This window comes from Chlorocebus sabaeus, chromosome 1 (genome assembly GCF_047675955.1).
Source record: "Chlorocebus sabaeus isolate Y175 chromosome 1, mChlSab1.0.hap1, whole genome shotgun sequence".
In the NCBI taxonomy this organism is placed as follows: Eukaryota; Metazoa; Chordata; class Mammalia; order Primates; family Cercopithecidae; genus Chlorocebus; species Chlorocebus sabaeus.
The window spans coordinates 125,658,577-125,672,181 of NC_132904.1; the positions used below are offsets into that span (position 1 = coordinate 125,658,577).

General features: G+C 40.7%; 1 protein-coding gene across 5 annotated transcripts in view; it reads right to left on the minus strand.

Moving 5' to 3' along the window:
• PRDM10 (PR/SET domain 10) overlaps positions 1 to 13,605 on the minus strand; it is a 99,488-nt gene that overhangs the window by 49,531 nt on the left and 36,352 nt on the right. For all 5 annotated transcript variants that reach the window (XM_073022281.1, XM_038004994.2, XM_038004992.2 and 2 more), the window contains exons 2-4: positions 11,952 to 12,138; positions 8,757 to 8,921; positions 6,510 to 6,569 (exon numbers count right to left, since the gene is read on the minus strand). In XM_073022281.1, coding sequence (XP_072878382.1) covers positions 6,510 to 6,569; positions 8,757 to 8,921; positions 11,952 to 12,020 — 294 coding nt within the window. In that variant the 5' untranslated portion in view covers positions 12,021 to 12,138. The remainder of the gene's footprint in view (positions 1 to 6,509; positions 6,570 to 8,756; positions 8,922 to 11,951; positions 12,139 to 13,605) is intronic.

The window sequence follows — 13,605 nt, forward strand, 5'->3', positions numbered from 1 at the left end:
AAAACATATATGCACCTCTACTCCTCATAAATCCACCCTGCAGAGCCAACCTGAAAGAATGAATTCAGCAATTCAGTTATTCTAGTGAAACCACATTGTATTTTTCCCCAACAGATGTGTCAGAAAGACTCTGGTTTGGCAAGGTGACTGGCTTCTTGCCACTGCTGAGAAAGCTGACATCAAGATAAAACCAACCTTCTCTTCCCCATGCTGGACCTCTCTCCTAACAGACTGTGGCAAAAGGAAATGCTTAAACACTCCAGCATCGTCTTTAAGGGCTAACGATAAAAGCAGAGTTTGGATATTTACCAGAAACATGCGAACTGCTGTTGAAAAGGAATGGAAAGAGCTGATGACTATCATTTCTAGGTAAGAACTGTATACTTCTAGACAACATAGACCTTAACATACAACAGGCATGCATTACAAATTTAATGAATCACAAATTCAAATTCAGCTAGTGTTTACTGATGCTAGGCACGTATTTAAATTCCTTTGAGGTGAGGTGATGTTACAACCCTCCTAAGTGGCAGAGATGAAGTTTAAATTCTGACTCTGCACTGCTTTTTCCACTACATCACAATGGTCCTAGGGAATTCAGTCTATTCAAGGAGGGCAGCAGAAGAGGTAAACGTCACCCACGCTTTGAATACCTGGGCAACAAGGTAACCACACATGCTCCTGAGGTCGCCGCCAGGCAGTAGGTTGGCAAGCAGTGTGTGTGTGTTTCACTTAGAGGAAGAGAGTATGAAGCAAAACCATTTTAATCCTGTGCATTTTGTCATGTACAAAAAATACAATAAAAGGAAAAAGAATCTATAAACTTATGGTGTACTTTCTCCTTCCCACTTAATACCACTCTCTGTAATTATTTCTGAAAGGACATAATGCATTTCAGGATACAATTTATCTGAGAAGTGAAACATGAAACGACTACGCTGGACAGCAGCACACACAACAGAATGCTTCTTGATTCCTACTGAGACCAATTATCAGGGCAGCATATTTTCCTCTCAGTGTGTGGGGAGTCACACATGTTCATTTTCAAAAACAATGGGGAGACTATGCCTGGAGACCACTGATGCCTTTCTTAAGGACAAGGGAATGCGTACGTGAAAAATGCTTCAAGCACATTTTGCCCTCACTAAAAACAACTGAAAATATAACAGGAACCTTTTGCCTAAGAAGAAAACAAAAACCAAAAAAAAAAAAAAAAAAAAAAACCATCATCTGTGTTAAACCCTCAATCTAACTTTCTATCCAGAATTTATCCAGGTCACCAGATACACTGACAACCGCTGAGGTGTTATAACCAGAAATAACAACTGTGCTGGTTGAAAGGAAACTGCAATGGAGAAAGATGCTAAGCCAATAGTTCCACTGTCTTGTAATGTCAGGGTTTGTGGAGCTGAGTACAACTTTCCTTTTGAGCACAACATGAAACAGGCAGATTGTTTCTGGAGATGGGGAAAGATGAAGAGCCCTTTGAAGTGCAAATAGCAACGAAGCCTTTCATTAAAACTATCCCTTAATAATAAAACAACACAAATCTGCCTATCAGATTGGCAAAATTTGAAAAGAATGCAGATACTCAGTGTGGCAAGAGTGTGTGGAAATGGGGCACTCTTGGACAGTATTTTGTTGGTGGGACTACAAACATTTTCAGTGTCTGAAAAGCAATTTAGAAAATCAATTATCAAAATAATTTCACACAAATATCAAATAGAATAGTATAATAAACTTCATGTATCCATAACTCAGCTCAACAATTATCAATTCATGGCCAACCAACCTTTTTTTTTTTTTGAGATAAAATGTCTGGAGTGCCGAGTGGCTTAATCACAGCTCACTGCAGCCTCAACCTCCCAAGCTTAAGTGCTCTTCCCACCTCAGCCTCCCGAGGAGCTGGGATTACAGATACATGCCACCATGCCTGGCTAATTTTTTTTAGTTTTTGTAGAGACAAGGGTCTTCACTATGTTGCCTAGGCTGGTCTTTAACTCCTGGGCTCAAGTGGTCCTCCTGTCTCAGGGATCCCAAAGTGCCAGTATTATAGATGTGATTCACCGTCCCTGGCCAATTCACGGCCAATCTTATTTCAATTAATCTACCTACTTTCTCCCTCATTGGATTACTTAGAAGCAAAACCAAGACATTATACGTTTTCATCTGTAAATAGTTGAGTACAATAAAATGACTTTTAGATTGCATATCTTATCATACCTAAAAAAATTAGTCTTTTTTTTTTTTTTTTTTTGAGACGGAGTCTCACTCTTATCACTCAGGCTGGAGTGCAATGGCATGATCTCGGCTCACTGTCACTGCAACCTCTGCCTCCCAGGTTTAAGCGATTCTCCTGCCTCAGCCTCCCAAGTAGCTAGGATTACAGGTACCCACCACCACACCCAACTAATTATTGTATTTTTAGTTAAGATGGGGTTTCACCATGTTGGCCAGGCTGGTCTCAAACTCCTGACCTCAGGTGATCCACCTGCCTCGGCTTCCCAAAGTACTGGGATTACAGGCATGATCCACTGTACCCAGCCGTCATTTCTGCATGTGTGTGGTGTTTTTTTCTGACGGAGTCTTGCTCTGTTGCCAGGTTGCAGTACAGTGGTGTGATCTCGGCTCACTGCAACCTCCAGCTCCCTGGTTCAAGTGATTCTCCTGCCTCAGCTTCCCAAGTAGCTGGAATTACAGGCACGTGCCACCACGTCCAGCTAATTTACATATTTTTAGTAGAGACAGAGTTTCACTATGTTGGCCAGGATGGTCTCGATCTCCTGACCTCGTGATCCACCCACCTAGGCATCCCAAAGTGCTGGGATTACAGGCATGAGCCACTGCGCCCAGCCCCAGCTGTCATTTCTTAGTACTATCAAATATCGACTTAGTGTTACGATTTCCCCAATTGCCTCATATATTTTTTTACAGTTGGCTTGTTCAAATCAGGATCCAAACAAGGTCCATATATTGCATCTGACTGATATGCCTCTGAAGTCTCCTCTAATACATAAGCTCCCCCTTCCTCTTTTCCCTTGCAATTTATTTGGAAAAGAAGCTAAACCATTTGTCCTAGAGAATCTCCCACAGACTGGGTTCTGCTGACTGCATTTGTGTGTATCTTTTAATTTGTTCCATTTTTGTCTACCATGCTTGAATCTAGATATGTAATCAGATTCCAGTTTGATTTTTGGGGAAGAATACTTCATATGTGATATAATGCAACAGGAAGTACACAATACCAGGAGGCATATCATGAATGGCTGTCTCTCTGTTGGTGATATTATCACTTGGATCTATCCATTACACCATTCCTCATCAGCTTTTTCCTGATGGTTTCAGGCTACCATTGACAATCATTGCCTAGGTCCATATGTCATTAGGGGCTGCAAAATGGTGATATTCTAAGTCAATCATCCTATCTTTATTTATTAGTAGGAATGCTTCTATAAAGAAATTTCCCTCCTCGAGTAATTGGTTACCTGGGTACCTTCAAGGAGACAGGCAGGATTCTTTTTCTCCATTTGCCAGTTTTTAGAATAATATGGTAAATTCTAGCATCCTCAAAAAGTGACCAATCCAAAAACTCCTTTTAGTATCACTATGAACTTGTGGACCTTACGTATATTTAGGTACTTCAATCTATTGTAGATGTTATCCTTTTTTACAGGTCAATTTGACCCATTTTGGCCCCTTCAAGTTCTTGCCATAGGAAACCAGAAGTTTTTAATAGCAACCCTGCATTCTGAGAAGACAAGATGCTCCAAGTTCATCAGTGCATCCTGCCCCAGAGCTAGAATCTGCCATTTCTCCAAAAAGCCCTAATTTCTTTTGCTGGTGAATTGTATTTAAGAGACCACATGGCAGTATTACGGATACTCACTGCTACTGGGTTGATCATTGTATCTAAACTACTTCAATGGCCAGAACTAGAAAAACGGGATTTTTGCTTTTTTGTTGTTGTTGTTTTCTTTTGTTTTTGAGACAGAGTCTCACTCTGTCACCCAGAGTGAAGTACAGTGGTATGAAGTACAGTGGTATGACGTCAGCTCACTGCAACCTCTACCTCCTGGGTTCAAGCGATTCTCCTGCCTCAGCCTCCTGAGTAGCTGGGACTACAGGCATGAGCCACCACGCCCAGCTAATTTTTGTATTTTTAGTAGAGATGGGGTTTCGCCATATTGGCCAGGGTGGTCTCGAACTCCTGACCTCTGGTGATCCACCTGCCTCAGCTTCCCAAAGTGCTGGGATTATGGGCATAAGCCCCCATGCACAGCCTGTTTTTTGTTTTTGTTTTTTTGAGACAGAGTCTCGCTCTGTCACCCAGGCTGGAGTGCGGTGGTGCAATCTCAGCTCAATGCAACCTCTACCTCCCAGGTTCAAGTGATTCTCCCGACTCAGCCTCCAGAGTAGCTGGGATTACAGGCATGAGCCACCACACCCAGGTAATTTTTGTATTTCTTGTAGAGACAGGGTTTTGCCATGTTGCCCAGGCTGGTCTCAAACTCCTGGCCTCAAGTGATCTGCCTGCCTCAGCCTCCCAAAGTGCTGGGATTACAGGTGCCTGGTCAGAAAACATGTTTTTTAAGAGAAAACATATTACAAGTCCATATTCATATTCCAATTCAAATTTAGAATTCTGGGTTTTTATTTCATTGGTTTGGTTTTTATATTTGTATCTTTTTCCACTTTTACAAAAAGCTTGGTTCTTAACTTAAAATACAAATATCTTCTGTCTCTACCATTTCTCTTTAGGGTATTTATCCTAAGGAAATAATCTGATATAATATCCATGACAGCGTTCTTTATAGTAGCAAAATAAGAAAAAAAAGGAAATAATCTGCATGTAAAATAATGTATGAAGAATATATATAATAGTATATCCATACATATATATATGTGTGTGTGTGTATATATTCAATTGCTTGCTTGATGGAATCAATGTAGCATCCTGTTGGAATCAATAACTACAGAAATGAGGTTGGTTTGGGTCAAGAATATACCTAATTATTACAAAAAATTATTAAAATAAATAGCAGTTCTCATTTAAGTTCAAAGAGCCCCACTACATTGCCATTCACTGCCAGTCACGAATGAATTTAACCCCAACTTATATAACAAAGGCTCCTAACAGTCCTCTCTATATTTCAGATGATATTAATACAACTAGTGTTCATTTTCTAAATTTTAAAACAGAAGCATACAAATCTTCTACCAAGAAATAAAAAAGCAGAAAGTGCTTCTTCTTTTAAACTAATTAATTAATTTTTTTCTTTTTTTTTGAGATGGAGTCTTGCTCTACCACCCAGGCTGGAGTGCAGTGGCACAATCTTGGCTCACTGCAACCTCCACCTCCCAGGTTGAAGTGATTCTTCTGCGTCAGCCTCCCAAATTAACTGGGATTACAGGCACCTGCCACCACGCTAAGTTTTTTGTATTTTTACTAGAGACGGGGTTTCACCATGTTGGCCAAGCTGGTCTTGAACTCCTGACCTCAAGTGATCCACCTGCCTCAGTCTCCAAAAGTGCTGGGATTACACATGTGAGCCACCACACCTGGCCAGAAAGCGCTTCTTAATGAGAATAATTTAATTATTAATCAGTCATGGCACTCCGTAATACAAATTACAGTCACACTACCTGACATGAAAGTAAACCTATTTGGTTTTTGTTTGTTTATTTTTTGAGACAGGGTCTTACTCTGCCACCCAGGCTGGAGTGCAGTAGTGTAATCAAAGCTCACTGAAGCCTCAGACTTCTGGGTTTAAGGGATCCTCCCACCTTAGCCTCCCAAGTAGCTGGAACTACAGGTGTACACCACCACATATGGCTAATTTTTAAACTTTTGCAGAGATGGAGTCTCTCTCTATTGCCCAGTCTGGTCTCAAATGATTCTCCCACCTCAGCCTCCGAAAGTGCTGGGATTACAGGCAGAAGCCTCTGTGCCCAGCTGCTCCCACACCTTCTTTATCACTTTCACATTCTTGCAAAAAATAAGGAGGAAGTCATCAAAGCCAAGTAGGATATATGAAGAATGAAGGTAATGGGAAAGAAATGTTTTAAAAGAAAACCAAGAAGAACTCAACTTTTTAGAAGCTGGCACAAGGAAAATTGGAACTACATTTATATGTAATTTAAGCAAGAATTTTTTTTTCAGTATTTAAAAATAGAGCAAGCACAAAAGCTATATCAATTTCCAAAAAGGGAGACACTTTTAAACCTCATGATTATTCCTTGGTTCTTGAACCAATACCCTGTTTATATGCTTATTTTTAAAATTTCTCTGACAAATCACTTTCTATTACCAGATCATTCCAGTATATACTTATTGAAATACGTTAATATTATGTTACATTTTGCTTTGTTTTCATTAAAGGAGCTGGAGAACATTCTTCGTACATAAGAAACAAACATCCAGAGATGGTGCAGTGTGAAGGGATGGGGGCATTCCAGGCACAGTGGCATTCACGGTGTTATCCCCAAACAAGAAAAAGACAATTCATTACCTGCTGAGCTGTAGCATCCTGTTGGACATAAGCTACCTGGCCTGGGTCTGTAAACAGAGTCTAAACAAACAAACAAACAAACAATTATCAGTAGCTCTTTGGATAGCCTGTCTACACAGAAAAATTATCCTACTGCTAAGCACCAATTTTTAGAAAAGCTAACTCCCATTTTAGCTAGTAATAATCTTTCATTAATACAGAAAATAAAGATAGTAATCTTAAATTTAGCTAAAGCGTTTCATTCAGATGGCTCCAAAGAGATTATATAAGCTAACCATCCCAATGGCTAACATACTTCACAATTTTACTCCTAAGCAAAGCCTCTCTTGGGGCTGAATGTCACAGTTCATTAAAATGGCATCTCATGAAAACAAAAGAGACATGACGCGAACAAGGGTTCATAGGTTCACACATAACACTGCTCACAGTGTAGACTTGTGATTAAATGAAAATGGATGGAGATAGACAGGCATCCAGAAGAGGATTACATTCCCAAGGATTACAGCTATTTCAAATGTAAGTGCATGTTTATTATCAGAAGAGAAGTAGAAGGAAAGTAAATTGAACTTAATGTTCCATGAGTTCTTTTTTGGATAGTCAATAAAGTCATAATTTTTTTAAAAATCACCATCATAAACTAAGTTGGGTCATGATGCAGCAAAGCTAACTAGAGAAAATTCTTTGAAACTATTGTAGCCAGGGTACCACGGTTACTATCTCTAATCCAGAAAATATCCTTTCTTCTAAATATCCTTTCGTCAAAATATCCTTTCTTCTAAAGTTTCTAAAAATCTGGCTGGGCGTGGTGACTCACGCCTGTAATCCCAGCACTTTGGGAGGCTGAGGCAGGCAGATCACCTGAGGTCAGGAGTTCGAGACCAGCCTGGCCAAAATGGCAAAACCCCATCTCTACTAAAAATACAAAAATTAGCTGGTTATGGTGGTGGGTGCCTGTAATCCCAGTTGCTTGGGAGGCTGAGACAGGAGAATCACTTGAACCAGGGAGGTGGAGGTTGCAATGAGCTGAGATTGTGCCACTGCACTCCAGCCTAGGAAACAGAGCAAGACTTTGTCTCAAAAAAATAAAAAATAAGTAAATAAAACAAAAATTATCCAAATTCAGACATTTAGTAACATTGTAATAAACTAAAAATTGGTCACAGGACATTCTTACATAAACTAATCTTATTTTAATATAGGCAGGGGTATTCCAAAAGTACCACTAAGTCTTCAGTGATTTCATACTTATGTAGATTTGAAAGGCACTGATTAGGCAGGCCTCATTTCTTTTTGGGAATGATCTGAGCCTCTTTATTAAATATCAAATGAGGACAAATGTTTACTACCAAGATGCTACTATAAAAGTATGGAATTTAGATGTTAAAGATACACATTTCAAAGTACTTTATACATTGTAAAGTGCTAACAATGTAAATTAACATTTATATGTTGGGTGATATTGGTGTCACTCATTTGGAAGCTATACTGCAAGTCACTGGCAACAAATAAAATAAAAGCAGCTATAATTGTACAGCTTTTACCAGTAAACATCTTTGCTTCTAGGACAGCCTTGCAAGTCAGCAAGTTATTAAGAAGTGGTAGCTAATAAGCTTAGCAGGACCCTTTCTTACACATTAAGCTGAAATAATCTGTATGTTTTCACAGAGCCTGGTTCTTGATACTTAGGAATAATAACAAATTCATAACCTAGTCAACTGGAGAGAAGAGCTATATACGAACCCATGCTCTTCTTATTGCATTTAGTGTCAAGAAGTAAATCACATCTTCCTCTGCCAAGCTGGTTACAAGCTCCTTGAGAGCATAGATCTTTTTTTTTTTGAGACAGAGTCTCGCTCTGTCACTCAGGCCAGAGTGCGGTGGCATGATCTCGGCTCACTGCAACCTCTGCCTCCCAGGTTCAAGCAATTCTCTGCCTCAGCCTCCGAGTAGCTGGGATTATAGGTGCCCACCACCACGCCTGGCTACTTTTTTGTATTTTTAGGAGAGACAGGGTTTCACCATCTTGCCCAGGCTGGTCTTGAACTCCTGACCTTGTGATTCACCCGCCTCAGCCTCCCAAAGTGCTGGGATTACAGGCATGAGCCACCGCGCCCAGCTGAGGGCACAAATCTTATCTGAATACGTTCTGCATCACCAGTAGCTAGCACAATGACTGACAGAAGGTAAACACAAGTAATCGGTTAATTAGTTAATTAACAAATTATAAATAAATAATCCTTCACATGCCTGCGCGGCTTCCACTGGGTGGATGTATACCAGCGTGTGCTCTGGACCATCCACTGATGTGTACGAGGCACCATCTGCCGTGTACACCACCTGCTGGGGTGGGCGAACCTGGTCATCGGCATAGACGATCTGAGCCACCGTTCCAGTGTCCGGAACAAAGTGCACCTGGCATAAAAAGGAGGCAAGGACGAAGAACAAAATCAGTCTCACGAAGGTAAGAGATTGACAAGCGCACCTGGGATTCTAAAATATCCCCAATGAAAGGAGAATGGGGATGGATACACCTTCGTCTACACTGAGCTGATGACTAGGGGAGGATCCAAGGACCCTGTCATTGATTTACTGCTAACTGTTAGGCAACCGACTTAAATTCCCCTTTGCCTCAAATGTCCAATGCAGATAACTCTTTTGGGGAGTAATAAGGATGTGGTTAATCGATCCTGGAAACGACACTGCAGATTCCTGCTTGACAACACCACCAGAAGAAAACACACAAATTACTCTGTGCTGTGAAAAAATATGTCAAGACTCAAAAGCCAATTGCTCTCAACACATCATAAGAATTCTATTTTATAACTAATAGTGTCTTTCAGCAGACACGTTAAAATAAGGTCACTTTTGGCCAGATGTGGTAGCTCACACCTGTAATCCCAGCACTTTGGGAAGCTGAGGTGTGTGGATTACCTGAGATCAGGAGTTCAGGACCAGCCTGGCCAACATGGTGAAACCCTATCTCTACTAAAAAAAATACAAAAATTAGCTGGGCATGGTGGGGGGCACCTGTAATCCCAGCTACTTGGGAGGCTGAGACAGGAGAATTGCTTGAATCCAGGAGGCAGAGGTTGTAGTGAGCCGAGACTGTGCCACTGCACTCCAGACTGGGTGAGAAGAGTGAAACTCCGTCTCAAAACTAAACTAAACTAAACTAAACCGAACCAAACTGAACCAAACCAAACCAAACCAAACCAAACCAAACCAAACCAAACTAAACTAAACTAAACTAAAATAAAGTCACTTTCTTTCCTGCAAGTTGTTTCATACACAAAGCACATACTGGAGGTATATCAGTAAATGCTTGCTGAATCATTGAATGGAATAGAACTCTTCCTTGCCAGGTAGATGAAGACACAGAAAATTCTAATAAAGTACTTTTAAGGCGTTCTGGACAACTATTTCAGCTGTCACCAGGGTAAATAATTTTCTCCCAAGACCTAAAGAACTAAAGCAGAAATCAAGTTTTGTAAAATATTTTCTGAGTGGTCAGCTTTGGAGGATTGAATTCTTGAAGGCCTGAGCTTGGCACATGGCCTGATGCCTGATATTGAAGGTCTGGAAGCAGATGGCCAAAGCACACATTTGGGAGAGAAATAATTTATGTGTTGCTATCAAAGTCAGGCACTCTTAGGGTGGAATCCTTGCTCTTACACTGCCTTGGCTTTGGGCCTAACTTTTTTATGTCAGTTTTCTCTAGTGAAGGATTGTAGATCCCAAAGATAATGTAAACTAATTTCATCCCCAGAAGGAAACCTAAGAGACAAAATGTAATCAAACACCACAGAAATACAACAAACTTCTACCTCTACACTAAACGATTAGTCTGGCTTCTACATAAATTTGATTTGTCTGGGAAGATAAAGTTTGTCTATTGGAAAAATTAGGCTCATATTTGAGCAGGCTTAATTGCTATAAGACAATTTAGTGACTTTAGATTTGTTCATTAACATCAAAGCCTTGAACTAGTTTCAGTGCTTAAGAAGGGAAAACATGTTTCCTCCAGACAAGTTATCCAAGCTTTTCCGCTTGGTCTTCATCACTCATTAAATCAGAATTCCCAGCTGGCGGAAGAACCAGTTGGGAGGAAGGAGTGCCACAGGGACCCTGACCTTGGCTATCTACTATCTGGTTACCCACAGACAGGGCCCTGGTCATGCAGTGTCACAACTAGATTTTCTTTTGTTTTGCTTTTTAATGAACTACAATTTTGTTTATAAATAAAATATACCAAAATACATAGCTGCATGGAAGTGACCTCAAATGATTTCCAGGAGAAACGAAACAGAATTCTCATATACTCTGCTGAAAACATCGGTGGAACTTTTTTAAGTAATCAGACTAAGACTTCATTTATTTTTATTTTTAGAGACAAGGTCTCATTCTGTCACCCAGGCTAGAGTGTAGTGGTGCAGTCATGGTTCACTGCAGCCTCCACCTCCTGGAGACATGACTGTACCACTACAGGCATGTACCACCATGTCCAGCAATTTTTTTTTTTTTTTTGTAGAGTCAGGGCCTCACTTTGTTGCCCAGGCTGGTCTTGAACTCCTGGCCTGAATTGATCCTCCTGCCTTGGCCTCCCAAACTGCTGGGAAAGGCATGAACCACCATATTTGGCCCACCCTGAGACTTTTTAATCATACCAGATGACCAATTTTATTGATTGTATATTTATTATATTGCTTAAATTAAATAGAATCTGCATACTTAAATGTTTCAGTGTAACTTCTTGATTTTGATACGGTACTATGGTTATGTAATTTAATGAAACATTAAATTTGTATGTTTACTATAATGTTTAAAAATTAAGTTTTTTGCTTTGGTCACATATAAAACATGGCTCCATATGACTGCTAATCATCCCAAAATTCAATTCCATACCAAAAATGCAGAGATTTGCCGTCACTAAGAACAGTCAGAATAACGTGGTTGGTTCTAGCAGCAATCTGAAAGGATGACAGCAGCATTTGATCAAGTGACTAACCTCTAAAGTGGCTGACTCATAATGGAACAACTTTCACTTAGAGGTTTATATTCTGAATTTAAAAAGAAAAAAGGCCACTCACTTTATATACATACCGGTACTCATTACACACAAAGGACCAAACTCCTATGGATAACATAAAAGAAACAAACTATAGTTTGAGGTTTTCAGCACCAATAACAGAAATAAAACAGGGTAGTGAAACAGACTATGACAGTAAATTGCAGACAAGGTGGAGAAGCCTATAGGTGGTGGTCTAGCTCTCCTAACTCACAGTGAGCCACGTCGATGGAGCATTCAAGGTGCCAAAACAGTCCCTATTCCCTGGGTACGAGTTCTGCCTGTCGGCTCCTCCCAACCAGTCACTACTAGATAGTCAGCAAACTATGTCCAGCTGAAACCCTCTCAATACCAAGCTGGAAAAGACCAGTCTTCACCTGTGCAGCATTCTGTTCGTGCTCTGCAGACGTCGGCCACACGTGCGAGCTTTCATCTTTGGAATCCATCTTCTCCCAACTGGACAGCTCCACGTCTGGCACACCTAGAGCAGCACGGGGTGCAGGACAGTCATCTGTCTACCACACGTGTGTTCATGAAGGACAGAAAGATCTGTCTGCAGTGAGCCTGAGAAAACACAGAAAAGGAACCAAGACTTTCAGTAGATAAATACATTTCAACAGATTACAATTTCAACCACAAAGAGTAAAAGAAAGATTTGTCATCAAGCAACACACCTGGGCAAAAAACGTAAAAATGAAGATATTATTTGTGATAATAATATAGGCCAGGTAGAGTGACTCACGCCTGTAATTGTAGCTCTTTGGGTTGTTTTTTTTTTTTTTTTTTTTTGGGTGGGGGGAGTTGTTTTTGTTTTTGAGATGGAGTCTCGCTCTGCTGCCCAGGCTGGAGTGCAGCGGCATGATCTAGGTTCACTGCAACCTCTGCCTCCCAGGTTTAAGCGATTCTCCTGCCTCAGCCTCCTGAGTAGCTTGGACTATGGGCATCCATGCCTAGCTAATTTTTTGTATTTTTAGTAGAGATGTGTTTTCACCATGTTGGCCAGGCTGGTCTCAAACTCCTGAACTCAAGTGATCCACCTGCCTTGGTCTCCCAAAGTGCTGGGATTACATGCATGAGCCACTACTCTCGGCCAATCCCAGCTCTTTGAGAGGCCAAGATAGGAGAATCGCTTGAGGCAGGGAGTTTGAGACCAGCCTGGTCAACATGGCGAGACCTCATCTCTATTTAATAAAAAGAAATTTAAAAATATAATAATATAATGTATTGCATGCTTGCTATGTTCTAAACACTCATTGGGGGTGTGTGTGTATAATATCTTATAAAATTATATATTTTGCATATATATTTGTGTATACATACATGTGTGCATGTTTGTATAATGCAATCGTCATTAAAAATACTGAAGGTAATCTTAGTTCTCGTGAGGAGAATGAGTTTCTCAGATGCCAAAAGCAGGCTCTTTCCTTGTAGACACTAACTTCCCATTCCACCTTGACTTCAAAATGAACAGCAGAATAGTAAGTCTCAAGATGAGGGGAAAGTGGCAATTTTCTGCGTCAAAAATTTGGTGAATGCAAATACAAACTTTTTTTCTCACATGGTCAGTGCTGGAGTGATTAGCGGCCAAATAAAGAGCCTTACTAAGTTTCAACACGCACAATAGCTGCATCTCAAAGTCTTATTCCTTCCCAAAACAGGCTTTTTGAGGTAGTCAGTCTTCCCTTTTGATGATGATAAAATGTTGGTATTTTACAAGTCCACTTGACATTGCTGTGTTAACAGGGCAGCAGCCACAACACCAGAATAAAGACCAAAGAAGAAAAAAAGAGGAGGTACGCGAACTTCCAAAGTCTGTGCCCAACTCTGGAAAACAGGGGATGCCATGTCCGTCTTCTGAGTCATCCAGGGGCCTGTTCCTGCTTCGCCTCAACATGATCATTCTCATCCCCACCATGCAGCGCCCCCCACCACACTTACTCACCCTGCACGCACCCCATTTCGGGGGGACTGGAAAGACTGCCACATCCACCAACAGGTGAATGTAAGAAGAAAGGAGCACAAGGGAACTTC